The sequence below is a fragment of the Leishmania martiniquensis genome, chromosome 29 (genome assembly GCF_017916325.1).
Source record: "Leishmania martiniquensis isolate LSCM1 chromosome 29, whole genome shotgun sequence".
In the NCBI taxonomy this organism is placed as follows: domain Eukaryota; phylum Euglenozoa; class Kinetoplastea; order Trypanosomatida; family Trypanosomatidae; genus Leishmania; species Leishmania martiniquensis.
The window spans coordinates 542,250-567,537 of record NC_090164.1 but is presented as its reverse complement, the minus strand read 5'-3'; the positions used below and the strand labels follow the sequence as shown (position 1 = coordinate 567,537).

The 25,288-nt window shown below is 55.2% G+C and overlaps 1 protein-coding gene across 1 annotated transcript; it reads right to left on the bottom strand.

Annotated features, from left to right (window-relative positions):
- Positions 1–12,164: 12,164 nt before the first annotated feature.
- Positions 12,165–14,864, bottom strand: LSCM1_04431 (uncharacterized protein; the record flags this gene model as incomplete). Its single annotated transcript, XM_067321940.1, has 1 exon — positions 12,165–14,864. One exon carries the CDS (start codon positions 14,862–14,864, stop codon positions 12,165–12,167), a length of 2,700 nt encoding a protein of 899 aa, XP_067177035.1.
- Between the last annotated feature and the right edge of the window lie 10,424 nt (positions 14,865–25,288).

Sequence of the window (25,288 nt, the reverse complement as noted above, 5' to 3'; positions counted from 1 at the left end):
ATATATGTATATGTATGTGTGTGTATGTATAGACGCGGAAAGGAAGTTCTGTGAGCTGACACAAACGAAAAGACAAAGGCGAATGGGTGAATGAATCGCGGGAAGTCTGTGGAACCTCAACGAAGGGAAGGAGGGAGGGGAGGGGACAGCGAGTGAGGCGGTGATGGGAGCGGAATGAAATACCAGCAAGCGCACGCACGCACGCACACACACACACACGAGACACGTGAAGCGGTGGTCGCCTTGTGCGGCGGTGAGGAGGAAAACGTGTGCGTGTGTTGCCCACACAAGAGAAAGGTAGAGAAAGGGAAGCAATGCACGATAGCGCGGGTTCAGCCGGGGGATTGGGGGGGGAAGCAACCGTGGGTAAGAGAAGAGGGAGGAGGAGGAAAGGAGCGCAGCGGCGAATACAGCGATAGCGGGAGGAAAAAAAAAACAAAGGAGGGAGACGACGAGTGAAAGGAGGCACACACAAAAAAATGACAAAAATCGTAAAAAATCAAGACGAGAGCAGCACTGAAATATTCTTCTTTTGAGTAGACAATGGCATACAGCAAAAGTAGACAGGAAAGGGAAGCGGGCGGGGGGAGCGAAGAGAAACGCACCACGGCACCCGCGCGCGGATGCGGGGACGCCCAAGCGAAGGAAACAGAGAAGCGACAAGTGGAAAAAAAGAAAGAGCGAAAAGGGGGAGAGGGAGAGGGGTTAAAGCGCAAAGAATAGCTGATGATAAGAAGCGTAAAAGCGGAAGAGCGAAAAGGTGAAGCAAAAAAAAACGTCGAGAGAGGGCGAAAAGAAGAAGAGGAGTGCAAAAACCTATCATAAAACAGAAAACGGCAAGGCACAGCAAGCCAACATATATTTATATATATGTGTGTGTGTAAAGTAGCGCACAGCAAACGAGTGTTGCTGCCAATGACGAGAAATGGGCGAAGGAGAGAGAGGGGGGAGACGAAGGGAGAGCACCAATGGGTAGGAAAGAAAAAAAGGCTCCAGCAAGTGGGGGAAGGAGGGGTGTCGCACTTAAAGAACGACGAAGGGAGGACGCCACAGAGAAGTGTACACGCGGGTAGGGAGGGAGGAGGGGGGTGAAAGCCTATGCAGACGCGCACCAGGATACGTAAGCGTACACGACGAAGGCGAGAACGCGGAGGCTAAAGGAGCAGAACAAAAAAAAGAAGGGGTAAGAGAGAGCAAGAACTAAAGGACCAATCGACAAGAAGGGAAGCGGGGGGCGAAGAAGGCACACAGACACACACACAGAGAGGGGGGTATTTTGACGGAGGTCACTACAGAAAAACAAAAATGAAGAGATCAATACCGTATTCAAAAAGTACACATGTATATATATGTATATATATATATGTATATGTATATATCTCTGTGGGGGCGGGGGGGTGAAAGAGAGGCGAGGGGGGAGGGAGGGAGGGAGGCGGCTGAGGCTGAAGAAATAGCGACGTGCGTTGATAAGCGATGCCTGCGTTCGGGAAAGGAAGTGGGTTGCTAATGGCCTCGAAACCCTACAGAAGCGCGCGAGCCCACGAGGAGAAAGGACAGGTGGGGAGAGCCAAGAGAGCGAAAAAGAAAAAAGAAATGAGAATCGTCGCGTCCAAGTGCTGCATGCAATGCGAGCGACCCAAAATGCTTGCCGTACGCGTTTCTTGATTTCTTTCTCTGTGGTTGCTGATTGGTAGGGCAGGGAGAGAGGGGGTGGGGGGAGGAGTTGGTGCTTCTGCTTTGAACGGCAGCTTCTCGTTCGTGTTTGCTTTCTTTTCTTCTTTGTTTTCTCGAAAGAGTTTATGGGAGGGAGAGAAAGAAGAAAGGGGGAAGGAGGAGGGGAGGCTCTACTGACCTTTTTTCAAGGCCGACACAGATGAACTTCGCTAGCGACGACAAGAGCAATACGATAGGTATTGATGGACACGAAGAAAGAAAGAGAACGAAAGCTTTGAAAGAGACTAAACGCTCATCGAGAGAAAATATCGCAGAAAAAAGACACAAACGAAAAATAAAAACGGGTAAATCGTCAAAGAGGGGAGCCTCACTCCTCCACACCAAGCGAGGGAGGAGAAGAAAAGAAAAAAAGGAGACGGGAGTGAGAAGACGACGACAACGGCAAGCCAAACAATGTGTGCACGCATATATACCGTGTATCAGAGAGAGACACGCACACGAAGAGAGGAAAGACGAGATGAACAAGTAGAAAGGGTTGGGGAGTTGGGAGTGGGAGGAGGAGGGGGGCGGAGGTAACAAAGAACAGATCTCCAAACGAGAGAGAGCCCCAGCAGCGCAGCAGGAGATAGGACGAACAGTAAGAAGCGGCCAAAGCACCGCGCGAAGAAATAACGGAGGAAACAAAGAAGGATTTTATAAAAAATGAGCCGCTTGTGTCCGTCCACGCCGATCTCTTCCCCTCTGTTTCCTCCGCACTGGAACGAACTCGCAAAGGAAAAGGGAAAAAAGAGAAGGGAAGGAGAGAAGAAAAAAAAGTGCGCTGTATGAAAGAGTGGGGAAAGCGGGTGCACACAATATGGTTGGACAAGAAAATGAAAACGAAGGGGGAGCGAAGGAGTGAGAGGGGGAACGTGTCAAGACGTGTGCAGGGGCTGCGTGGTCGAGCCCGCTAAATAGGTGTATATATATATATATATAATGTGTGCGTGTGTGGATATCTTGAGGCTTTGTGCTGCTCTTTGCGTATGGACGCTTGTGATAGTCTCGGCTCCTTTCGTCTCCGCCCAATGCCGCAGCTTTCTCTTTCGCGTGGCTTTCCCTTCACCGACGACGGCAAGCAGCAAATACAAGAAAAAATGAAAGCGATACCGAAAAGACAAGAGGGAATAAGAAAAAAAAGGAGAGAGCACGGTCTCGACCAGCAGATGAATATATGCAAAAAGAAAGGAGAAGGGCGTAGATGTATATATGTCTGTGTGTGCAGTCTGTAGTGTTTATTAGTTCCGATGCAACGGAGAGTCGAGTGATGGTGCCTCTCTCTCTGTGTAAGTGTGTGTCCGACAACAACAGAAAAAGTCGCCGAAAGGGAGCAAAAAAAATTGAAAACCTTTTTGTTGAGAAAAAAGGGGAGAGAGAAGAGTTGCACCCCTTTCTGCCGTCACTCCGCTCTTTTTTCCCTCCCGCCGTCTGTATTCCTGTTTCAGTGCCTCTTCTCTGGCGGTGTGTCTTCTTCCATGAATTTTTTTCACGTGTTGTGCAAGTACGTGTACGCGGATGTGTTTCTTTTTTTCTGTTGTGAGAGAAAGAGGGAAGAAGCTGAAAAAGCAGAGAGAAATATGCTCTGCCCTCGATGGTGAAACCGAAAAAAGGGGGGAGTAGACGATAGGGAGGAAGAAGAGCAAGGTCAGTGGATCGAGCGGTTCCGCCTCATTTGTTCTTTTTTCTTTGGGGCCCTCACCCTGTGAGAGCGGATAAAGCTGTTCGATTCCCTCGAAGAGGAGGGCCACACCTCCACATTCCGCCCTTAGGGGGCCGCTGTTTCTTTTTGACATGGCTTGTACCCAAGGGTAGTCCTCACCTTCGCTTACGCATGTGTGACTCAGCCCCTGAAGGGGAGGGGGCAAGCTGAGTCACAAGGTGGAGGCGACTTGAGCGCAAAACGGGATAGCAACGCCTTTTTGCCATTCCCATCGGCACGCAGGGGGGGATGGGGCAACCCATGAGCATATGTGTCCCCGCGCGTTGCGGCCGGAAGCTGTTCGAACAAGAGCAACCCATTGGGCAAAAGAGTGTTGCAATGACGAAGAGGGGGAAAAAAACGACGCCAATCCATTCAGCTCCAGGACAGGAGTGTGTGCAACGAAACAGAGAGAAAGAAAGATAGTCTGAGGCCATTGGAGGTGCATATAGGTATAAGTAGCTTTATACGTGTGTGTGTTTGTGTGTGTGCTCTCGCTCGCGCAGTCGCTGTCCTTTTCGTCTACGCTTTCCCACGCCCATTTCCTTTCGGTTCGTGTCCAGGCGGTATCGCTTCTTCTTCCATGCTGCACCTTTGGTTTATCCCCCGCCCCTCTCCTTTCCCAACGCCGCATCTAATCCATCACTCTGCCATGTGCGCCGTCGCTGCCGGGCAAAAAGATGGACGTTTGGGTAGAAAAGCAGAAGAAGCAAGAGGGGGTGGAGTGGAGTGGAGTGAATGCGGTGGCGAAGCAGCCGCGGATGTGCGTCTACCAGTGTGCGGCGTGAAAGAAGCACGCGACAGCCATCCGGAGCTAGAAGCCAAAGGTGCGAGGGTGCGAGGCAGTGATCCCGGCACACTCGGGCGGTCGCATCAGTGGGAGGGAAGAGAGAGAGAGCGAGCGAGTCACCCAGGACGGAAGTAGAGAGGAAGATGGTGATGGAGAGCAGGCGCCTCTTTTTTTGCTTGCGTGTCGTGCGAGGTCTGCCTTGGAGAGAGCGGCAACGATGCAAACGCCATGGGGAAAGAGTCGTATCGCTGTCGCTGCCGATCTATCGCCCTCTCAGAGGTCAGAGATCACTTATGAGATGGGGGAGAGCCGAGTGAGCAATGAACGGGCGTGTCGATAGACGTGCATGCGCGTCACTGTGCGCATCCGCCTGGGGAAAAGAGAGGAAGGAGAAATCGCCGCCAGTCGGTTAGCGAAGAGGAGAGTGGTGCAGAAGGCAACCCATGGGAAAGGTCGATCGCGAGAGCAGTCGCCGGCTAGCGAGTATCACTCGACCCTGAAAGACGGGCCTCGGTAACTACATTTTTTCGTGTGCGTGCTGCACCAGCGCAGCGGGTCTCTCGGTGACGGCCTCTCGATGTCAGCTTGAAAACCGTCGCGAGAGTGAAACGAAGAGCAGTAGCGCCTTGGCAGTACTGCTGCCCCTCTCTGCCTCCTCGCACGCGCCGGCCCGACGTCTTCCCATACGAGAGAAAGAGTCCTCATGGAATGTGCGCACTCTCATCGCAGTCGCTACGCCTTTCTTTTTGGGGTGTGTCCGCTCACGCGCATGTCGCATCTGATTGTGTGCTCGTGTTGGTTCTCATTCGAATGAACTGCTCCGCGCGGTTCGGTGTGTACTCTCCTCGACGTTTGTTTTCCAGCAAGGAAGGTGCTGTCACCAGAAAAAAAAACACTGCGGAAAGGGAGTACATACCGGCACTCGTTAGAAAAAAGGGGGGTGACGAAGAGGAATGCTAAAGGGAGGGGATGAGATGTATCGTCACGGAAAAGAGGCGCTTGCACAACAGAAAGAGTCTTACACACGCACACGCAAGCACAAATATGCTGACACAACAGTCATGGCCCGCAGGAAAGCAATTGAAGATGCGAACGAATGAGACGTCAGGGGATCAGCAGTGAAAGCGAAGAGGGGAGAAAGACTCGATGGTGAAAGAAAAAAAGGGGAAAGAGTTGGTCAGTGAAACAGAAGACCCTCGCGAAGGTAACCGTTCTCTGTGGACTGGAGGTGCATAAAGACAGGGAAAGAGAGGGAAGGCATGCACACAGAGGCGAAAGGATGAAGTGGGGGGGGGGGCAAGGCATTCGTGGCACCACTCTTCTGCGGCTCTCTCTTTCTCCCTGCGCTATGCATGTGTGTGTGTGTGCGCGCGCGCCACGTGCTATGGGCGTATGATAGAGAAAGAGGGATTGGGGGGAGGTCTGAAGAGCATAAGACAGACAGACACACCTATGCACACACACAGCGGCATGCGTTCGCCGCCACGTCCGCACATTAAGGGAAAAAAACAGTGAGGAAGGATGAAAAGAGAATGGGTAAAAAGTGTGTGTGTGTGTGCAGGATGAGACGGATATGAGAGGGAAAAGGTTGAATGGAAGAGAAGAAGAGCCAGAAAGGCGGATGGGCTACGCATCCTCTCAAAGCGGATGAAGCGCAGAAGCACACGCACACCAATGGAAACAGAGGAGGAGAATGACATCGCGCGCGAGATAAAAAGAAACTCACGAATGAGTGCGCTCAAGATGAAGCGGAAACTGCATAAGCAGCGCTCCACCGGGTGGGAAGGAGTGAGCGAGAGGACGCCCACTGATACTCACCCGCGCAAGCGTACACACAGACACACACAGACATATATATATATGCTTCCCTTTTCTCTTGAGACTGAAAGCTTGCAGAGCTCGCCTGCATCGTTTAAACAAAAAAAGGAAGCGCTTTGGGCACCCACGCAGAAGCCACAAGAGAGACGGAAAGGGGGGTAATTCACCTCTTGGCTAACAGCAGCCAGACGCGAAGAAGCTGAAGACGACGGGCAAAAGGGAGGAGGATGTGGGGAGGTCAGCTCCGTATCACTGAGATATATTTATAAATATATTTATATCCGATCTGAGAAGAGGCCTCGTTCATGCAGAGAGACGTGAGGTGATGGCAGGTGGCAAACGCAAGCACACACTCATAACAGAAGAGAGTGGGGGGGAGATATGTCGACGCATGAGGATCTTGAAGAGCAGCTACCGGCAGAAAATGTATGTGGCTGTCCGGGTGTGCTCACTTAGCGTGCGTGGTGTCTTTTTTACCGTCCGGTTGGCTCGTCATCGTACTGTGCGCCATCCTCGCATGCGCATGTGCGTGCGCCTATGCTGAAAGAGAGACACAATGTGTCTTCCCGCGAGAGCCGGTCGAGTTCGAAATGGAAGAGAGCAGCAACGGTGGAAGGCGAGTGCAACAGCAAGGAACAAAAAGCCTTCCGTACAGCAAAACACACACGTACACTCACGCACGCGCACGCGACAGAGGGGGACACTAAAACGTTAGGGAGAAAGAGAAGAAAAAAAATAGAGCGCTAACGTTGAGAAGAAAAGATCGGGACCCAGGGGGAAAATCCAAAGACGAGAATCGAGGAAGGCAGTCCCCGCCTCGACCTGAAAGACGAGAAGTGCCGATACGTCAGAAGGGCCAATGGAAAAAGATGGGAAGGGCGATACAGCGCTTGCGCCAAACTCTGAGCGACGGGAAAGCATTGAGAGGCAAGAAAGTGGAAGGGCTGGGCCTTCAACATGAAGAGAACGGGAAAAAAAGAGGGAGGCGCAAGGGTAACAACTTCCTTGACTGCGGGCTATTTGGCGGGTAATGCGCTCTACTTCGATAGGTTACCGTGTCTGGTCTCACTCTGTCGCTGAGGTGCAAAGCGGCGACAGTGCCGATACGCGCACGTTCGCCCTTCACCCCACCCCTCTCTACTTCTCGTATGCCGAGGGAAAAAAAACACATGTCGATTTCCATTACTTTTGGTCGATTCACCGCCCCCCCACCCCTCCCCCTTTCTCTCCGTCATCACGCGACGTCAGCGCCACCGCGCATGGAGAAGCGACGAATGGCAGCGGAGGAGGAAAGAGAAAGGCAAACACAAATATATATATATACGCCGAGAGGCGTGAGAGAAAAAAAAACGTGTGTGCGTGTGTACAAGTATGCATATAGATAGATAGATGCGCGCGCCTTCGATTTGCACGATCTGCAACGACGTTCAATGAGTATTCTCTTCCGGTTTTGTCGCGTTTCTGCTGTTGCTGCTGCTGTGCGCTCGATCCCTCTCTCAGAGGTGCAGAAGCACACACACACACAACGGCCATGAAGTCAACGAGCGTGACAAGCAAAGGCCGCATCACGAGCATTGGAAGGAGAATATCCGGTAAGTTTTGGGGAAATGGAAGAGGAGGATGCGGGTGACGAAGAAGAGAAGAGAAAAGATGATACGCGAGCAACATCATGTACTCCAGAGGGCGCCGCCAAGAAGCGAGGCCGAGGCCCGAGAAAGAGCGAGAGAGAGAGGGAGACGGGCTGTCAGTGATCAATGTGACCGCAAACAGAAAAAAAACGCGTGAAAGGGACAAAAACAGTGAACGAAAAGAGAAGCGCTCGCAAGACGCTGAATGAGAACATGCGGAGAAGAGGAGGAAGGAGGGAAGAGTGTACAAAAGAATGAGGAAAGGTCGTATCGCGCAGCAGTGAACGCTGTCCCATACACGAAGGGGATGCCTTATCGACGGCGCAGGCTTTATAGACGCTGGAGAGCAGCTGCAAGACCGCCGCCTTTGAGAAGAGAAGAAATCGGATGCCGTTGTTTTTCTTCCCCTCCTCCCCCCCCCGAAAAGTGGGAAGAGAAAGAAAGACAGGCGGAGGCGAGAGCGTCTAGTACAAAAACAACAAACGAACAGCCTGAGAAGTCGAGGAAGTTCACTTGCCGCTTTTCTGTCCACCAAACCCGCCACAAAGCACACACACACGGCTCGAAGAGCGATATGGCGGGGGAGAAGGACTCCGTTCCATGACACGCCGAAAGGCGATCGCAGAAGCGGGCAAACGTTCACACACGAGCACTGGTACCGAATAGATAGGCTCTCCCGCAACCTTGAGCCATCCAAGGAGACAGAAGCACTGAAGGAAGCTGTCCGAGAGAAAAAGACGCACCGAGTGCGGTGACGGGTGATGTATAAGGGCTTTTTTTTTGCGTTCGCGCCAAAAGGGAAAGAGATAGAGAATGCGAGGCGGAAGAGGGGAAACAGCGCAGCATGTGGAGGAAAGGGAGAGGGGGAAGAGAGGGAGAGCGGAGAGGAGGAGATGGAGGGGGGAAGGGTAGCGGAAGTCGCGCGCCACCCTGAACCGAGCCAGCATGAGAGCAACAGACATCCATGGCCGTGGGCGTTTAGGAAGGGCAGGACCTGGGGAGGGCTCTCCGTCGGCGCCTGGAAACAATCATGACGAAAGAAACGCGACGAACGGTAAACAATGTCAGCGGACAGGCCAGGGAAGAAAAGAAGGCGCGAAAGAGAGCTCAACATTCGGAGGCATCTCTGTGGAGACATCAGTGAGTCAACAGAAAATAGAGGAAAGAGGGGAGGGAGGGAGGAGGGGAGCCGTTGCAGTGCTGATCATAAAAGAGGAAAAGCGTCCCTTCACCTCCTCCTCATTCCAGGCGGGTGGCGAAGCCTTCAGGCACTTTTCTCTATACACATGTACACGTATATGCATCTATATAGAGAGACAGGGAGGAGGCGAGGCGACATCCAAACGTCTATTTCTCACGTGGGAATGCGTGGGAGGGAAGGAGACAGTGGAGGGTGGGGTAGAGGACAGAGAGGTATTGCAAGAAAAAAAGGTACACCCCGCGCTAAAGGCACAACGGAAGAAGGGCTGCGCACGGAAGGCGAACGAAGAAAAAAGATGCGGCGGGTACGTGCGCACACGACAGAGTCCGAGCATCCGAAGCCCCGCCCCCACCCCCTCCTAGCCGGAAAGAAAAAGTTGATGCGCGCGCACCTTTTCACCAATGCCCAGACGCACACAAGCTTGCAAAGAGGTACAACGGGCGGGAGTGCGACAGCGTCGCACATACGCATGCGAGAGACGAAAACGCAATGAAGTACATCTATCTAATGAACAGAAGCAACCCAGAGATAGAAACTGAAACGCAGCGACTCATGGAGAGTAGACTTGACGAGAGTTGTATGGTTGATATGGAAGGGGAATGAAAGGGAGACCTAACGGATCACCTTCCATGGAAAAGGCGAAAGAGGGAGACACGGCCAAATCGAAAATTGGCCATGCGTGGCCCGTTGCTTCCTTCTCGGCATACACCCGCTCCCCTTCCCTCCCAACGGAACCTAAAAACGAACGAGACCTCCTTGAGTACACCACGCAGCAAGACAAGACACGACCAGTCAAGCCACACGAGGATGCTCGAGCCAACAACGCACGTCAGAACGCGAGAGGAAACAGCTGGGTAGGAGCAAGCCATCGTGCACCGCCCGGGTCGTGCGAACGGTCCATCGCCGTCCCCTCATAACAGAGGAAGGGAAGCGGCAACCGGGCAGAGGCCAGGGGTGCAGATCAACGACGCAAGAATGCATACGCGACGCTGTCTGTGCACGGGCGCAGGGCGACACCGCAAGCACCACTAAAAAAGAGACATGAAACGACAAGAAGCCTCCGTGTGAAGGCCAACGCATACCAAAAACGTGGCCAAACAACAACATCGGCGATAGGCATGCCGCAATGCCAACTAGCACACATACAGTCACACAGGCAGAGGCAGACCGAGAAAGGGGGCCACCACATACCAATGCACGCATATAACAACGCTGGCCGGTGTGTTCTCACGACGTGCCCACCTTCACAAAGCCGATAAATGGGCGCATTCAACCAGAGCGCGCCCGCCTCCGCCGTCCAGGGCGCGCCCCCTTCTCCTGCCGCTGAATCGGCCCATGCGGCCCAACGGCTCCTCCACCGCCCCCTCCCACACCTTTCCGCGGACGCCTGCTGCCCGACCAGCGCAAAACGGGCCTCGGTCGGGCTGCACGCCCTCACCCACGCGGGCAGCGGGCACGCTCAAGCACAAAGGCGGCGGCCCAGGCGCACGCCCGAGGGCCGCCAGGGCGGATGCCGACCAGCGCCAGGCCAGGGCACGCCGACAGCCCCCGTGCCATGCCGTGCCTCGCCCCCAGCCGCGCACAGCCGCTGCATCCCCTAATGCGCTCTGGAGACGCCACACATCCGAGCCTGGACGGCTCGCCGCCGCGATTCTGGGGAGGGGGAGGGGACTCGCCGTGTCGCCGCACCTGGTCGGACGCCGGGGATGCCGCACACGTCGGCGCGCACGCACGTCGGCGTTGCCTGGTGCAGGCTTCCTCGCGCCCTGTTCGCCAATCGCCCCTGCCCCTCTCGGCCGCGGGGGCCCTGTTTGGGTGCGATACACCGTGCCGGCGACGCTCGCACACCCCGCTCTTGGCGCCTGCGTCACGACGGCGACGTGGGCTGGGGAGCGAGTCCTGGGTGCCTTGCCCGCATGCGCCGCGACAGAGCCGGGCATCGGGGCCAGCCGGTGGCCGCCGAGACACCACCTGTTCTCTCCGAAATCCGCACCCCCTCAGGATGAGCACGCCTAGCGGACGGAAAAAGCCGGGCTGAAGGTGTTAGAGGCCGAGAAAGAGAGTCCGGAGTGGCAAGGGCGCGTTCTTCCCCTGCCCCTCAGCAGGTCGGTTGCACTCGCACGAGGTCAAATCCCAAATCGATTGCATCACACTCGACGCAATAGCCGCAGAGATGCATGCTGCTGTCCCTTGCCGGACGAGTTAGGAGCGTATGAGTATTGCGAGGCACCACAGCCGTACCTGGCTCAGGTGTCTATGCGTAGAGCACCGTCTGTCGACACCGAGCACCGGAGCCTTCAAGAACGGGAGGAGCCTCTTTTCATGCGCTGCTGGGTTGCTCTTCACCTGCAGACTAGGCCTGCAGCCCGCCGTGGAGCATCACGTGAAGCTGCACGTGGTGACTGTGTGCGGAGAAGAGGGGAAAGAGAAAGGGGGCTTGCGCGCGCGGTGCTCGGAAAGGGGCCGGCGCCCGGGTACTTATGTGCGAGGCACCAAGGCGAAAAGAAAAAGAGCCAACAAAGAATTATAGGGGAGCTTCAGCAATGCCTTTGCACACCCATTACCGAGCTCGCCGTGTCAAAGCTAAAGGTGGGACGAAGACGGAAGGGGGAGGGGGGAAGAGGCACATGTTGGAGGAGGATAAATGTGGCACAAGAACAAAATGCTTTTCCACGTCAAGCGCGGAGCAGGCTATATACATGGAGCACGGGAGGGAGAGAGGCAAGCGAGCAACAGAAAAGAGGAGACATCGATCAACGTCAATGCAGAGTGCAGGGAAGGTGCAGCGAATTCCAAAGGAGGGCAATTGAACCCGAGAAAGAGGTCATCGCGCTGAGTTTAGGGCAAAGGTGTGGAGAGGTTGAAGGGCGAGAACAGGCAAGAAGGGCGGCCAGTGTACAGCATCCGCGTCACCGATTTCTCTACGGCCGACTCTCGTGAGTGTCGGTAACATCGGTACATATGCATACACGGAGATGCAGTATTTGTTCCCTCGGGCTCACCTCTTCACACACACACACGCCTCGTGCACTCCTCACGCTCCCCTTCGCGCCCCTATCATGCCGTTATAGCGGGCTTCCGCCACGAGCCTCACGCTCGCTCGCTCTTTCTAGAGAAAGCGAGAGAGAGTTACGCAGACCCTTAGCAATGCAGCGGCGGTGGATACTGCGAGCCCAAATTCGAAACGAGTCACTCGCACCACGCTCTGCATGCCGAGGCGGGCCTTGCACGCGTGCGATGAGCAATCTGTGCTCCTATCCACCGCTCTGCTCTCGCTATTGGAGGTACAACGGAGCGCATGTGCAGGCATGTCTGTCAGCAGAACAGTTTAGTGCTTTCAGAGGAATAGGGATTGTGGTAATACCTCATCCGACCCGGTGGAAGAGCACCGGGACCGGCCGACTTCGGGTCCGCCGGGGCATTTGATTGCGTCGGACTGTAGATGGGCGACCTCGGTGGTGTGCTGCCGGTGGCGGAGGGTTGGATACAGCTGAGGGACAACACAATCCCTTTTGGCGCGGCTACCGGCGGTGGCGTAGCCGGTGTGGGTGCGGTGCTGCTGATGCTTACGGATGGTGTAGATGGCAGGGAGCTGCTCGCGTTGCAGCGCTCGTTTTGGAGCTTCGTGTTGTGCACATGTGTCCGCACAGCACGGCGCCACGACTCAGACGCATCCGTGCGCCTCGTCGGCGACTCCCTATTGTGAGCCGCTGCATTCATAGAGACTGTGCTGCTGCCGTTGGGTGTAGTAAAGCCCATGTCAGGAGTACACATGCTGCTGGCCGCGGGCGGCCTCGCAGAGGGCGGAGGAACTGCACCTGCCTGACCACTTGCCGGCACGAAAGCGGCGGAGACGAGGCGGCTTGCAGCCACAGAACCCGTCACTGTCATGTTCGCTGGAGGGGTGCGTTGAAGCCCAGTACTCTGCTGCAGACTCCCACATGCACTGGAGAGCGCCACGGACGGAGCAGCGCCGGAGCGCAGAGGCCCAGGTGGCGGGGCTGAGCCAACGGCAAAAGCGGCGGCAGTAGCTGTCGGCGAAGGAGTCGCCTCCACGCCCTTTCGAGTGAGCTGTGGCGACGCTGTGAAGCTGCCGTTCGGGGGAAAGTAGCCGCCACTGGCCTCGCTGCATGGGCAGGAGGCCAGCGTGTGCGAAAGCTCGCAGTCCGGTGCAGCAGTGATGACGGTGGTATTGGTATCGCCTGTGGTGCTGTCGCAGTACAAGAAACTGCCGTTGGGGCAGCCGCCCGCACTGCAGCCGCCGGCCATACCGTCAGAAAGGTTCTGATAGTTGAACTTCGAGGAGGCCGAAAAGGCACCGTTAGCGGCCGCAGCGTTAGCGTCGAAGGAAAGCGAGGCAGGTCGGCGATAAGAATGTGCCAATACTGACCCGGCTGCTGATGAGTGCGGGCTGACACGGCCCTCCTTATCAACTGCATGGGCCGGCGTTAGCTGATGATACCGCCCCGTGGAGCCTCCCATGATGCTGGACGCCAGCGGAGTCATGGCAGCAGGCGTGCCACCCCCCGAGACGCTCACCAGCAACGGCTGTATCGTGCCGTGGTAGCTGCCCATGGACCCCTCGCGAGGATCGGGCGGAGGATACATCGTAGTGCTCTCAAAAACGGGCATACTGTAAGACGAAGAGGATACCTCAAAGCCGTTAGCCTCATGCATGACCTGCTGAGGTGCAGTCGCCTGCTGCGGCTGCTGGAGGTGCTGTTGGTGTGGCTGTGCCGCCGAGGCAAAGTCGAACGGCGAGCTATTCATCCCAGGCGCCATGGGCGATGTGCGCGCTGCAGGGAACCCAGCCGAGACAGCTGCCAGTGAAATCGGTCCAACCGCCTCCGCATTCTTCATAAACCGCCGTCGCTGACTGCTCTCAGCCAGCTTCACCATGATGGGGATGCCGTTGCACGACGCAAACGGCTTCGTGTTGTGCACCTCCCGCGCCGCCCGCTCCGCTGCGCCCTCCTCGGTGTAGATCACAAACGCAATCAGTCGCACCATCGCCTCATCCTGGACCGGAGACGTGTCCTTGTGCAGTGTCACCTGGCGCACACTGCCGTACGCCCCGAACAGCTCCTCCAGATCCTCAGCAGTGCAGTCGAGAGGAACGTTACGCACAAAGAGCTTCATGATCTTCTTGCGCGCCTCGCCAGCAGGAGCACCGTCGTGCTGCTTCCGAGCCCATTGGACCACTAGCGGCTTCGATTCGTGCAAGCACACCGGGTTCGCACGGTCGCTGAAGGTCTCCAGAGCGCGGCGTGCATCCGCGTGGTACGCATAACGCACAAAAGCTGTACCCAGGCTCGCACCCGTATGTATGTCACGCATTACAGCAGAGCTCACCACCTCGCCAAATGGTTCGAACATGTTCTGCAAGGCAGCCTCTGTCATGTCGGGGCCGACGTTGTAGAGGATCAGATTCGTGCTGCTATGCTCTGTCGGCGTCATGGGCGTTGGCATGGGTGACCTCGCCGTCAGACTCGGGTATTCGGTCGTCGAAACATTCCAGTTTGCGGGTGTGGCCATGGAGGACGGTGGAGTGGACAGCGCGTCCAGCTCGCCAGAGAGCGGGGTCGCAAAGCTCATGGCCATTGCAGCAGCGGCCGCCGTACCCATCGGCCCTTGCATAAGCACCGGCTCGCCGAGACGCTCCACCGAGAGGGCCGGCATCGAACGAGAAGCTGCCATAGCAACGGCAGTGCCGTAGTTGATGGGAGAGCAGCCGCAGACGGCGTCTGTGCGGAACGGCTGCTGCACATACCCTACCGAACGAACTGGAAAACCTGTGTGGGACCCGCCTCCTCCTGTGAGCATCGGCGCAGAGGCCGGTGACTGCCTCGACGCGGGCGCCGCTCCGCCGGGCGATTGGCGCAGCCTTGTTGCGCTCATCGGCGAGGTGCCAGCCGATGAAAAGGATGCCGCATGCAGATGCAGCAGTGGCCGCTGCTCTGCATCGATGAGCATTGGGGAAGCCGTCCCCATCGGCTTACTGCTGCTTCTCTTCATGATGAGGGAGAGAAAATGAGAAAAGCGGGGGGAGGAGGGGACAAACTATTTATGCACAGCACCAAAAGAAAACGCCAGCCACCACGAATAGGAAGCGCCCCAGCGCAGGCCGAGGCGTACAGGATAAAAGAGGGAAAATGCAGCGCAGCGGCGACGCACAAAGATCGAGAAGAAAGCACAGCAAAAGAAAAAAAGAGGGGGACCCGAAAAGGACCGAAAAAGGTGTCAAAGATGTGTGCGTGTATATATAAAATAACGACCACACCACCAAAGGCGTCAGGCGACAGAGAAAAGGGAGTGGGCGAAGCAGAAGGCGATCCCGCAAGGAGAATCCACAAAATGAGAGAGAGACAGAGAGACGTGTCCTAAGCGCTGGACAGCCCGTCGAAAAAGCTGCGAACTGCGGGGGAGAGCGTGAAAAGAGAAAATATCGTTCGATGCTGACTCGTGAGCTCCCTTACATATATATATACATATATATGAGCCTGTGTCTGTCTGTGTGTGTGTGTATGCGTACGTTTACCTCCTTTCGCAACGCCTCTGTGTGTGTTTTGGCTTTACTTCTCTGTCTCCCTGCGGCGTGTCCTTTTTGGGCAGAAGCGATGAAATGAAAAAGTCCGTGGACGGAGTAGAACGCAGAAGAAAAGAGTGATGGGCTTACGCTGGATTATAATATATTATACACATAAAAGAAAAAAACGAAGGACGAGTGAGGAAGGAGGAGAATCGGAAAGAGGTCGAGGTTTCGCGACGGCAACGAAACGAAAGCAAAACAAATGCAAAGGGAAAAACGTCGATCGTAATATAAAAGGAGTTACGGAAAAGAGAGAAAAAAAATAAAGTTAGAGAGAGTGTGTGTATGTGAGTGATTGAAACGAATGTAATCACGAGCACAACGCAAAAAGGTATGTCTAAAGAGGCAGAGAGGCGCAACGCAGCGCAGTACAGCGACGGACGAAGGGAGACGACTAAAAAAAAGGAAAGGGAACAACGCTGAGGCACCTACGATTATTGCACGTTTGTTTGTTTGAGGCGGTAGTCTTCCTCTTTGTTTAAAGTCAATGTGTATCAGCATACACATATATTTATGTATATATATATATATATATGTGTGTGTATATATATTAGTGAACGCTTTCACCGACTCCGTGAGTTTTTTCTTGGTATCTCTCCCGACTCCGTCGTCGGCAGGCTCTACTGCTCCCTCGAGACCTCTTCAGAATGCCAACGAAACCGAGTTCGAGACACAAATGGATGAGGATGATGAGACGGAAACGTGCTGCACGCGGGCACTCTCGTAATGGTGAGCAAGCGACACAACCCGAAAAAAAAGAGGGCCCGAAAGACGTTCGTTCGTCCCGCGCTGATCTGCTTCTATTAAACAGAAAAGGGAGCGAAAAATGAATCCCACCAAATCGGCAAGTGAAGAGGAAAATCGACGGAGGCAGAAATGTCGAGACGTCGAGGGGCGTGGAACACGAAAGGACTGTGAAACATATAAGAAAAAAAATAAGAAGGGAGAAAGACTGCAAAAGAAAGCCGTCAGCACGTGATGAGCGCTTCACAACAAAACAGAAACGGCTCTCGTGTGCTCTCTTACTCCTCGTCGTATGGTGCCACTTACTCCTTTTGATGTTGTTTCCGCTAACGTTCCTCTTCGCGTGCAACGTCCGTCGAAAAGGAAGGCAGCTGCTACGGCGCTGTTGCTTTTTTGTTGCTTCTGTAACCGTCCCCGCACGACGGCTTCACAGCAGAACTAATACTGATACAAAAAAAGGGGAGGCGGCAGAGCGAGAAGGCTCTCAGCGAATGGGAGTAAACAGATAAATGAGGCGAGAGAGGGGGGAGAGGGAGGGAGAGAGAGGGGGGGCACAGCTACTGAATGAAAAGCCTGCGAGAGGCCAATGTACCGAACGAAGTGGGCCTGCTGGGAGGGGGTGGTGGTGGTGGTGCAGAGTGAATAGCAATCCCTGTTTGGTAAATGCCAGTCTGCTTTGCAGAACGACGCCCAAGACACGCCTTGTCCGGCTATCTTCTTCAAGAGTGAAGAGGTACCGCGACGAAAACGTGGGATTCGCGGGGTGCGCCACTCGAAAAGCGCAAGAGAGAAGTACAAGGCAGGTCGAGAGGCAGCAATGACACTCTCCACGCCGCAACAAAAACGAAATAGCAATGTAACCCGGTACTTCTGGGATGGTAGGGGAAGGGGGGAGGATGCGGACACAATCGAAAGAAAAAAGGGGGTAAAGGCGCGCAAGCACACTACCGAGAGAAGAGGGAAAAAAAAACTGAAGGTGGACCGGTAAGAGGAGAGACGAGCTGACTGCTAAGCGAGCAGCGTCAGTACACGAGTAAAGCAAAAAAAAAAAAAACGGGCGTGTGAGAGCGAAAAATATATTCACACAGTAAAAAGTAAAACAAAGATGGGAAAGCACACACACACACAAGTTGAGCGCAACGGAAGGAGAGAGGGGGGAAAAGGAAGGCGAAAAAAGGAATGAGTACAAAAAAAGACGGAAGTGTAGCTCACAGTTGAAACGCAAAGCAAACAGACAAAATCAAAACGAGGAGAAGTGAGAAGTGCAGCCAAGAGCAGGCCTGCCCGGGTACACAGGCACACAGGTAATGCCCGCGCCAGTAAGTGTTTCCGCTTACCCACAGCGCGTATGCGAGGCAGACGAAGAAGCAAAATTGTTCAAAGGAAAAAAGGAATGGCAAAAAGTAAAGTAAGTACGGATCCGTATAATAAAAAACGTGGGGAGCCACTATACTTCCGTGGCGCTCAAGCGCATGCACACACACGCACACACACAAAAAAGGCTCACCCACTCCCCTCACACACAAACGCGCACCTACCCACACACTCTTCTTTCAGTTACTTGCAATTTCTCCTTTCTGGATCGCACTTCTCTTGCCGTTTCTGACTTGTTTGCTCCCCGTCTCCGTTTCTCTTCTTTGGTATGAGCTCCCTCCAGAATGGGGGAAAACGTTTTACAGCTTTTTTTTTCGGGGGAGGCGGAGGAGAGGGGGCGAAAAATGAAGCCGTTACCTTTTGTCAGTTTCTCTCGTTGTGCTTTGCAGCTTCGCAGTCCACACCGTCAGGCGAAAAAAAAAGAAAAGGAGGAGCGTAATAACAGAAGAATATGTTCGCTTTTCTTCTGTGAGGTACGCGTCTGTATAAGTGTGCGTGTGTGGGTCTGATCACAGTTGTCTTACCCGCACGTCCGTGTTGGCGAACACAGGAGCTGAAAGGAGAGGAAGGCGAACCCAAACGCACGTGTCACGATGAGCAAGACGATTAGTTCACCCACGCGCCGAGAGACGGAAAGAGAGAACGCACCGCTATGCGAAAAGGAAAAAAATTGACACACTATCCTTACAAAAGGAAACAATTTCTTCCGACGTCCTTTCGCTGAGGAAACTGAACGTGTCAATGAAAGGGCTAAGGAGGAGGAAGAGGATGAGAGCGAGAGGGGGAAAGGGAGTGACTAAAGCATAAAAAAATAAGACGTTCGAAATCGCACAAAAAATATATAAATAAATAAACGGTTTATATGCACAAATGGAGGAGAAGCAAACGTCCGTAAGAGAAGTCGATGGGAAAGAAAAAAAAGAAGAAACACTCGCACGAGCCGGAGAAAGGGAAGCGGGCGGAGAGACGGAGGGGGGAGGCGCAAGAAAATTGAGGATATAAAAGTGGTTGTCGGTGTGACTTGTGTTTGCCTGCAGGGGTCAAAGGAGGAAGGAGACGGCAAGAGGAGAGGAACAAAAGAAGTGAGGGAGCCGAGCAGACTCACATGAGGAGTGCACACATACACACACTCACGCACGTTTAATACCGAAGGGAGCTGAAAAGGGAAGGAGGCCTAGGACGCAGTTACCAGCACAGCGAAGAAAAAAAGAAACTCAAGCGGCCTCACAGACACGCCCAAAGTGCTTAGCACGAGAGCTGCACGCACAGAGAGGGAAGCTGGGGAGGGAGGGAGGGGGGAGAAGACAACCAGAGAAAACGAATCAGAGAGAGGGGGAGGAGAAAAAAAGGCCGGAAGAACAGACAAGAAAAAATGCGGGGCACACACCGAATACAGCGACAGAGGCGGAGAGCCAAAAGGCAGTCCAACTGATGGCGGCAAATGAAGGAACAGAATCCTCTTCGTCGCAGCTATTCAAAGAGAGACGGATGGGTGAGTGGAATGAGGATGACGATTCGTTCGCTTCTTCTCCGCTGCCGTGTCTTCTTTTTTGGCTGGTGGTTTTCTTCCGTCGAAGGTGTTTGCGCGTACCACAGACGACCCGTGGACAAACAAGCTCCTCGTCCTAAGCGTGGAATAAGACAGGCGAGAGATGAAGGGTGAAGTGCGCGTGTGATCGCGTTATGTCGATGAGTGTGCGTGCGTGTGTGTATGCTTCTCTTCTCTTCATGTATGCGCAGCTGAGTCGTGCCTTTTTTTATTATTGGCCAACGTGAGAGGAAGAGAGCGTAGGGGGAGAAGGCAGAGAGCGTGAGTAAGCTGCATGTGAAGACGCCGTGGGTGAGTCAGCATATGCACTTCGATCGCATCGAGCGTTCCGGGCGTTGTGCCTGCGGTCACACGCACCAGAGGTCATGCAGGGCGGAATAGAGTGCGCCTTTTCTGCAAGAACAATGATACGCTTAGGAGCTCTGGGTCTGTGTGTACGGAGACGAAAGCAGCATCACCGGCTCTTCCAGCAGCCTGCATCACCCTTCCCTGTGTCGCCAAGGGTAGCCCTTCGCGCCTGGTGTTCGCCAGCGCAGCGAGGCCCCTCGGTGGGCTTCCCTCGCCGGGCTGTATGCAGCGGGCCGTGCATCGCCTATGGCAGGGGTGACTCACGGAGCCGCGTGTTGACGGCACCAATGTGCGAGTAGCCCGTTGCCGGCAGCAGCGAAGGCAGTCGCGCCGTCCGCATGAGGTGGAGGCCGATGCTCCAACAGGAAGAGTAAACAAAAGGAGGGAAGGGGCCGCATATTCGTCGCACGACGCGTTGGCCGCCGTCATCGGCGTGATGACGCGCGTGGTGTGCTCGCCGCGGTGCACCGGCACAGCTTGCTCCGTCCGCCCTGCGTACTCGCCCACAGCGCGGCCAGCGATGAGCCACGCAGCAAGCGGCGCCACCGCATCAAGAGTGGTCGCCGCGCCCCATTGCAACGCCATCGAAGCCGGTGAGCACGGCTTCATCGCGGCTCGCGCCGGCAGCCGCACAGTCGCCGCAGGAGACGCTCGAGGTGGCCCCGTCGTCCGGCATCACGCTGATTCCGTGCGCCGTTACGTGGCGGTCTTTTCCTCCCCGATGCCGACCGGCCTCGCCCTGCCGTCGCACGCGACAAGGGCAACCCCACAAGATTGGGCGAGGAGGGGTGGGCGGGGGAAGAGGAGTGCCCTCGGCTCCCGCCTGGCTGGGACTGACGCTGAGCCGGCCCGCTGCCTCCACCCCTGCAGGCTGCGCTGCTCGGCATGTGCCTGCAAGCTGCATGCCGCCCATCCACACATGAGCTTCCGCATTCGCGGCAGGTCGCGCGGTGTGGGAGAGGGGTGGCCGGCGAGCGCGGCAGCCATCATTCGCATTGCCTCATGGCTCGCGTAAAACCCTGTCGGAGCGACGCTGCTCACGTCCCTCACTCCTCATCTGCGCTGCACAGAGCACTGGGCCGGTTTGCTCGCCTCCCCTCCCTCACCCGTAGCCACAAGATGAGTCGCCTCCGAATGTTGCCGCGCTCTTCACCTACCACGGCAAGGGCGGAGGCCGCAGCACTCTGCGCTGCCTGCCACCTCGAGCGCTGCACGCCCGTGGCGGCACCTGTTCCTCCTTGCAACGCAGCCGGCGCACTCCCTCTTTCTCCGGCGCCCCCGCCGCCGAGGGTGGGCCGGCGCGAACAGCAGCGGCGCAATGAGCGGAAGAGGTCGAAGGCGTCGCCCGCTGCTAGCCCCACGCCGTCCTTTTCTCTGGCAGTGCCGCGTCACGCCCGTCATATACGCGACACCGAAAGACCGTCTAGGTCATGGCGGCGGGGGCCTGTGCCGTGCGCGGGCCGATTCTAAAGATTCGGGGAAAGCGAGTCACCAACGAGGACCAGATCACGGCTTCCTGGGAGCAGGCGGTGCCGAGTGCGGTAGTTCTTTTCCACCCGACTTAAAGTGGGCTCTTTGGGTCCGCAGCGGTTAGGGCTGTGCGGCCGCACCTTAGGCCCCTCGGCGGTTATGATGTCGAATGAGAGAGGAGAGAATGAAGGAAAGGCGTGGAAAGGTAGAGGATACAAGTCACGTCGATGATAGACACAAGGGGGAAAGGGGTCAGAGGCGCACGCAGATGCCGGATGCAACGAGCTCAGAAGGGCGTCGCCGGTTGAGGCATGCGAGGGGGGAAGGAAGAAGGTTCGACGGGGCATACCACCCGCTCTTCCGTCTTCCCAAGCCCTCGATACACCCCCTCCCCCGTAAAAGCCTAGGAGGTGCCAGACGGCGGCACTCGAAGCCAGAGCAGACGTTTCGCTACTGCAGCCATACGGACCGCCCATAGCACCCATTTTTTTCTTTCACTGCCTCCGCCACAATCGAAAACCTTTGAGTCCTACAATAGAAGGCGCACTTCGAGAGAAGCAGAGGCGTCGCAGGGGAGCGCCTTCGACGTTCGTACTTTCTTGCGGTGCGAAGCTTACACCTCTCCTCGCGGTATCCCTTGGCCGTGCGCGTGTCTTTCCCTCCTTTCCTCTCGCTCGGCTGCGCCCGGCACCAACACATACAGGCACACACATGAAAAAAAAGGTGCTGCGTGTTTGCGTTCGATAAGATGAACGATGCTATCTTTTTGTTGTTGGTGTTATTTTTTTTCTTTGACTGCTGTTGCCCCCTGTGTGCCGTTGAAACTTTGGGCTCGCGTTCGGTGTGCTGACCTTCATCAGCGCGCCAATGAGGAAGGAACTGCCAAAGCAAGAAAAACGGGAGAAGGCAAGAACAGGTGCCAGGCAGCGCATGCCCACCACATCGGTGGTGATGCAATTGTGTGAGTGTGTATGCTGTTCTCTACCGGTGGCTCAGCAAAGGGCTGGTGTGGGGTGCTCAGAAGCATCGAATGGCACCCTGAGGAGGGTAGGAAAGGCGAAGAGAAGACGAGCAGGAATGACCGACTCTCTGAAGACGTCTCGTAGGCACCGCAGAGGCCAAAGCATGCAGACCAAAAATACACATGCACGTCTGTTAGCGCAGAAAACACAAAGACGCAGTGGCCAGAAGGGCGGCTCCATAGAGAGAGAGAGAAAGCGAGCCTATAGAGTGAGTTAGCACGCCCAAAACAGGCGAATAGACACTCAAACACATCAAGGGCGGAAGGTATGAGGGAAGCCACAGATATCGCGATAGGTCACCACACAAAGGGGCACCCTCACAGGCACTTTTATGGTCCGAATCGAAAAAGAAAGACGAGGACAAACACGCGCACACAGCGCCAGCAAAGAGCCTTCGATACATGGCAAAGTGCCGCGTGCTCGCACAAGCGCAAACAGAGAAAAATGGCGAAAAGAGCTAAAAAAAGAATGGAAGACGAAAAAAAAATGCGTATCAAGAATCGGCACTAAAGAGACGCTCAGGGAGCCGCACCGTCGTCGCCCAGAGAGTGAGCGAGATGCAGAAGGGCAGCAGCGACGTCGTGTAGGGGATTAATCACACGTGTACGCCACCTCGAGCATGCGTGAGTTCTTTTTTTTCTCTTTTAGGCATCCCCTCGTACCGTGAGAAGTTAGCTGATGTAGGCATTCAACGCATGGCTGCAGCAGCCAGACTGCGCAGCGTTCGCCCGATACACGTTCACCTCTTCTTCCCCTGCACCACGTTGCAGCCCTTCGCCCTGGAGGTCCCTCCTTAAAGATAGGCAGGTGGGCCTGTTTTGTAGGTGATTCAGTTAGCAAAACAAGGCGAAAATAAAAATGAAGGTCAAACAGACGCACACACACCATGTGCAGCGTCTGTGTGCTGGTCACCGTTGCCGTCGTTGCTCTGTCTTCTCTTTTTTTTCCTCCCTCCCTCGTGCTTGGCTGCGTTTCGCCTCTTCTTTGGTGGTGCGGCGCTGCCTTCACACTACGCGAGGGTTAGCTTTGCTCGCCGAGGTGTCAGGGGCGCACAGAGGAAGATGAAAACGGCAGGGGCGAGGAGCGGGCCGCCTGGTTGGGCAGCAAAGGCTGCCAGTGAAAAGAGAAAAGGGAAAATGGAGTGGGGAAAAGGGGAGAGCAAAGAGTGCGTATGCCTTGCACATGCGGTGACACGCGCTACATCCACGTGAAGTCCTGATGCGCGCGCGCACTCGGAGCTACGAAAACGTTGGGGGCGGAGGGGGGAAGCAACGGCACATATGAAAAGGATTCGCCGACGAGGTGGGGTGAAAAGTGACGGGAAAGCCCACGAGTTGGTGAAAGAGAAGGTTCACAGGCGGAGGGGAAAGAGGTGGCGAGAGCGGCGGTCCTATTCGCCTGTGCGCGGGAGTCGAGCCGTCTAATAGGTCCCGCACGAGATCGTCGTGTGTGGGTGGATTTGCGCGGACGCATCGAGCAATCATGACGGAGATAACCAAGAGAGGAAGAGAGAGGAAGAAAGAAAAGATGGGTGGTGAAGAAGCAGCAAGACAACATTCACAGCAAAAGGGGCAAAAAAGAGGAATGGAAGCCATTCCGCACGACAACGCACACACACGCACACGCACACACATCGACAGACGCGAGCGGATACAAAGGGAGACACAGAAGACAACGCGAGAGAAAACACGAGGCCAAGACAGGGAAAGGGGATGGGGAGGAAAGGGCCCAATATGCTCGCCAAGGACGGTGAGGCAGTGCTGACGTGCGCTCTGCACACCCTTTCCTCCTTGGCATCGCCTTCTCCTCGCCTCTGCCTTATTCTCTGCGTCATCTTCATCTTTTTTTTATGTACATTTCCTCCCTCAACTTCGCTCGGCTCGCAGGTCTGTCTGCGCAGGTCTCTAGTCGACTCTCACACGTGTATGTGCATCTGTTTGGAAAAAAGGGGGACGCCTGCGCTTAAGTGTGTGGAATGGAGTACTCATGGGCGCGTACCGTAGAGAGACTCCATCTACAACGAGTAGGAGAGTGGGTGTCCAGAAGAGTGTCCCGTGAGCCTCCCCGCGGGCCTCTCTGCCGGTGTTGGTGCCCGTATCAGTGTATCCACAAGCACACATCTTGATTTTAGCGCAGGCGCATACATACTAGCACCACACCACAAAAGAAAAAGGGAAGCCTCGAGCCTGGCAAAGCGGAAAGCGACTGAAATAGAGTTGCTCATGCGTATCCACACCCACACTTCTGCAGAAGATGAAGCGGGCAGTGTAGAAAGAGAGTGCACAAGCGAGCACACCGCGAGAGCAACAAGAGAGAGACGCATTTACACGCCGCCACTCGCACAAGCGTATTCTTTTCGTTTTTTTCTCTTCGCTATTGCTACTACTATCCGCACCGTATTATCCGCACATCGCCGTCACCGTCGTCTTCGCAGCCCTTTGCCGCTTTTTCCTCTGTTTTCTTTGACTGGAGAGAGGGAGGGGAGGGGAGGGGAGGGGAGAGAGAGGGAGAGAGAGGGAGGTGAACAGGCGCGTTGTGCCTTTCGTTTGCTGAGGAAGGCGGTGTCCGTGAAGGCGTGCGTGCGGCCGGTGTCACTAGGATGAGAAAGAGGAGAGGAGGAATACTGTACAAAGTGGAAAGGGGCGAACGCAGGCAAGGATGAAACAGGAAGGAGAGGTACGCGAAACAAAACGCAGGGAAGGTGAGGATAGAAGCATCTCTCGCGCCTCTCTCCGCACACTCATGCCGGGATGGAGCACGGAGGCGAAGACTCCAGAAATGAGAAAAGAAGTGTGGAGAAGGAGGCGCATCAACGCACTGGGCTCAGAGCAAAAAAAGAAAAGAAGGGGGAGAGTAGAGGGGTAGAGTAGAAGTGGAGAGAGAGAGCCAATGCGCGTGTCCGCCGCCGCCGCCGGAGAAAGACGAGAGGAAGCACTGCCAATGGAAAGGAGCGAAAAGAAAAGGCGAACCAAGCACGAGAGAAAGAAAACGAAGGATGAAAGAGAGGAAAAGGGGTGTGAAGGGGTGGGGTGACGGTAAGCAGCGACAGCAGGAAGGGAATCTTTGGAAAGGGAGGGCGGCCGCTTTCGACAGAGCACAAAAAAAGAGCGAGGGGAACACCAGAGCCCCACCCACAACGAAACAAAGAAAGAGAAACGAGCACCTCTGGCAAGAGCGAGAACACGAAAGCTGACCTTGGGATGCGGCAGCACCGCACACACGCATACAAGCACACGCACGCATGCCTGCAAGGGCCACGGGATAATGGCGATGTTACTTCGTTGTTGATGTCTCTGCTGACGCTTGTTGAATTCCTGGAGCTCTCGTCCTACACTCTACATAA